Source organism: Pteropus vampyrus, unplaced genomic scaffold (genome assembly GCF_000151845.1).
Source record: "Pteropus vampyrus isolate Shadow unplaced genomic scaffold, Pvam_2.0 Scaffold101, whole genome shotgun sequence".
NCBI classification, from domain to species: Eukaryota; Metazoa; Chordata; class Mammalia; order Chiroptera; family Pteropodidae; genus Pteropus; species Pteropus vampyrus.
This window is the reverse complement of record NW_011888882.1, coordinates 5,955,144-5,957,858: the sequence shown is the minus strand read 5'-3', so window position 1 is coordinate 5,957,858 and position 2,715 is coordinate 5,955,144. Positions and strand designations below refer to the sequence as shown.

Below are 2,715 nucleotides of genomic sequence, written 5' to 3'. Positions count from 1 at the left end.
GAATATGTGCATATTAAGAAGTAAAATAAAAAGCTGCATTAGTTTTGTGCACAAAACTGACTTAGTATTCTGGTAAGAATGAAATACATATGTATGTATGAGCTGTGAGATACAAATTGTATAATTTCATTGATTCTGCATATGAGTTAAATGCTCTTATATTTTCATTTAAAAATGGGACTGTATAACATAAAGATGAATGGTAAAATTCATGCTAATAATTTACATTTTTGATTTTTCTTTATTCCTAATGACACTAAATAGGAAATAAAAGGCAAACCATAACAAGCCAAGAGCGATTATGGAAGAAAAGAAAGCGCTTTATATTATAGTACCTTTAATGGCACCTTTTCCTGGTTTTTGAATAGTGTGCACCACAAATGACATAGCTGGCCCTGTTCCTGAGCACCAAGAAGGGCAGCGCAGAATTTGCTTTCCTACCACACTCTAAATTATGTGATTTGGACTAAATGGCTGCATTCCAGAGGATCGTCTTTCCATTCTTAGCCTGCTTCCATTTTATTAACATATAAACACACATACACACGTATGAGCACACAAACACATCAACAGACCTGAGTAGAATTAAGGACACGGCTGTCAACAAAGTCTAACCTGATTCGGGTTCTCTTTCAGGGACCTCGGTCGCTTCAGACTCCTCAGGTAAGAGCGCCCCGGTCTCCTCGGCCATCTCATGGGCCTCAGACCCTTCAGGAACATCAGTCTCATCAGCTTCAAACTCTTCTTCAGCCTCAGGTTCAGTCTCTTCCACTTCTAGAAAAAATGAGAAGAAATAAATTATCATTCAGATTAGGTCAGCAAATGTTGAATTGTGTGCCAGGCAGTTTGAAAAATGCTGAGAATGAAACAAACCCTCTTGGAGCATGGGATTTAATAAGGGAGAGAGATATATTATCTCCATATTTTACCCATTAAAATATAGTGGTAGGTAAAGGATTACAGTCATGCGCTCAGTGTTATAGGAGCACTAGCCTAAGGGTTCATTGAAAAGAGGAATTGTTTATAGCAGTCCCAAATATCATAACAGTAAGAAACTGGAAACAGCCCCACTGTCCATTCAATAAAAGAATGGCTAGACCTGCAGTGGCTGATGTGTAGCCAGTAGCCACATGTGATTGTTGAGCATTTGAAATGTGGCTGGTCTAATCTGAGAAGTGCTGTAAGCATAAAATACACATGGAATTCAACAATTTAGCAGGAAAAATTGAATGTAAAATACATCAATAATTTTTGCACTGATTACATTTCAAAATAGCATTTCGGATATAGCATATTAAATAAAATATAATTAATCTCACCTGTTTTTTATTTTCTATGTGGCTACTAAAAAAATTACAGTTACATATGTGGCTTGCATTATATTTCTATTGGGAAGCACTGGGCTAGACTATATTTTCTTATAGCTAATAACTAATAATAAAGTATGCTGATGAACATGTTAAATGAAAATTTAAAAAGCGTAACTCCAAGTTTTCCATAGTTGCTGATGGCCACTGACAGAAATATATATGCATAGAGGTCTTTTGGGAAAAAGATGGGGTGAATGGTGGTGTCAGAAAATCCAATGCCCCTTTAATATATCTCTGAAATGGATTGAAAAACAAAGTATTTATATGCAAAGATAATAAAAAGAAATAAATAAGCTTGTTTTCTGGATTCTTGTGGGAATTCCTTCCCCCAGTACCTTCCAAGAATCACATTCTAGTGTTTTGTTTTGTTTTGTTTTAAATCTAAATCTGGGTGACTAAGCACCTAAGAAAAGTATCCTGAAGTGTCCCTATATCTTGAGCTCTAACCAAGACTGCAGAGCATGTAGCATGTGGCTTCCAAGTAGATGACTTGGAATGTGGTGAATCTTTTGTGTTATATGGAGAATTTTACGATGACAAGCAACATTTGCTGAATCGTACTAGGGTTTGGGATGAAGTTATGTGCTCTTCACAAGAAACTCAAATTGTCCACAGTCCTAATCTATAGAATTCTGTGCATAATAAAAATGATGGTTGTTTTTATAGTTTCCAGGTGGCCTTTGGCACAGCAATGAAAACTGAAACAAATATTCTTTACTTTTTTGAGCCATAGGCCCTTTAGGCCGTCTGGTGAAACTCATGGACCCTACTTATAATAATGATTTCAATCTCATAAAATAAAATATGTAAGAAGCCAATTATACTGAAATACAGTCATCAAGGTATCAAAAAAATTTTTGTGCTGTAGGAAATTTGTGCATCTTTACTCATATATTGAATAACAAGAATTAGCAGCTGGTTTAATAACTACCATAATTTGGGAATAGTGATAAGCATAAATAAGATATATAAAACTGTAATATGATATAAAAATATCTTCATTTCTATTGGTGACAAAGTTAAATTACTGCTAATATAATTGTTGAGTTTTTAAACCTATATTAATTACTAGTTGAAGGAAAATCTAAATTTCAGTTAAAGGTTAGCTAAAATAAATTTGTAATTATTTTCTCATTCAATTTCACAGACCCCTGAATTTTATTCATGGACCTCAGGCTAAGAACTCCAGTCTTAAAAGCAACTTTTGGAGCAAGTTCTTCAGCAGTGGAAGTTTAAGTGCAGAATCCTTCAATAGAAGTAATCCCAATAGCCACATGTCATCTTTGACAAAGACAATCATTTTTAAGACATGCCGCACATGTTGTCCTGCTGTGTACCCCTCTTA

At 34.8% G+C, this 2,715-nt stretch overlaps 1 protein-coding gene across 1 annotated transcript in view; it reads right to left on the bottom strand.

Annotated features, from left to right (window-relative positions):
• The window catches only part of AK9 (adenylate kinase 9), a 110,864-nt gene that overhangs the window by 45,714 nt on the left and 62,435 nt on the right, over nucleotides 1-2,715 (bottom strand). The window contains 1 exon segment of the mRNA XM_023533389.1: nucleotides 616-774. Coding sequence (XP_023389157.1) covers nucleotides 616-774 — 159 coding nt within the window.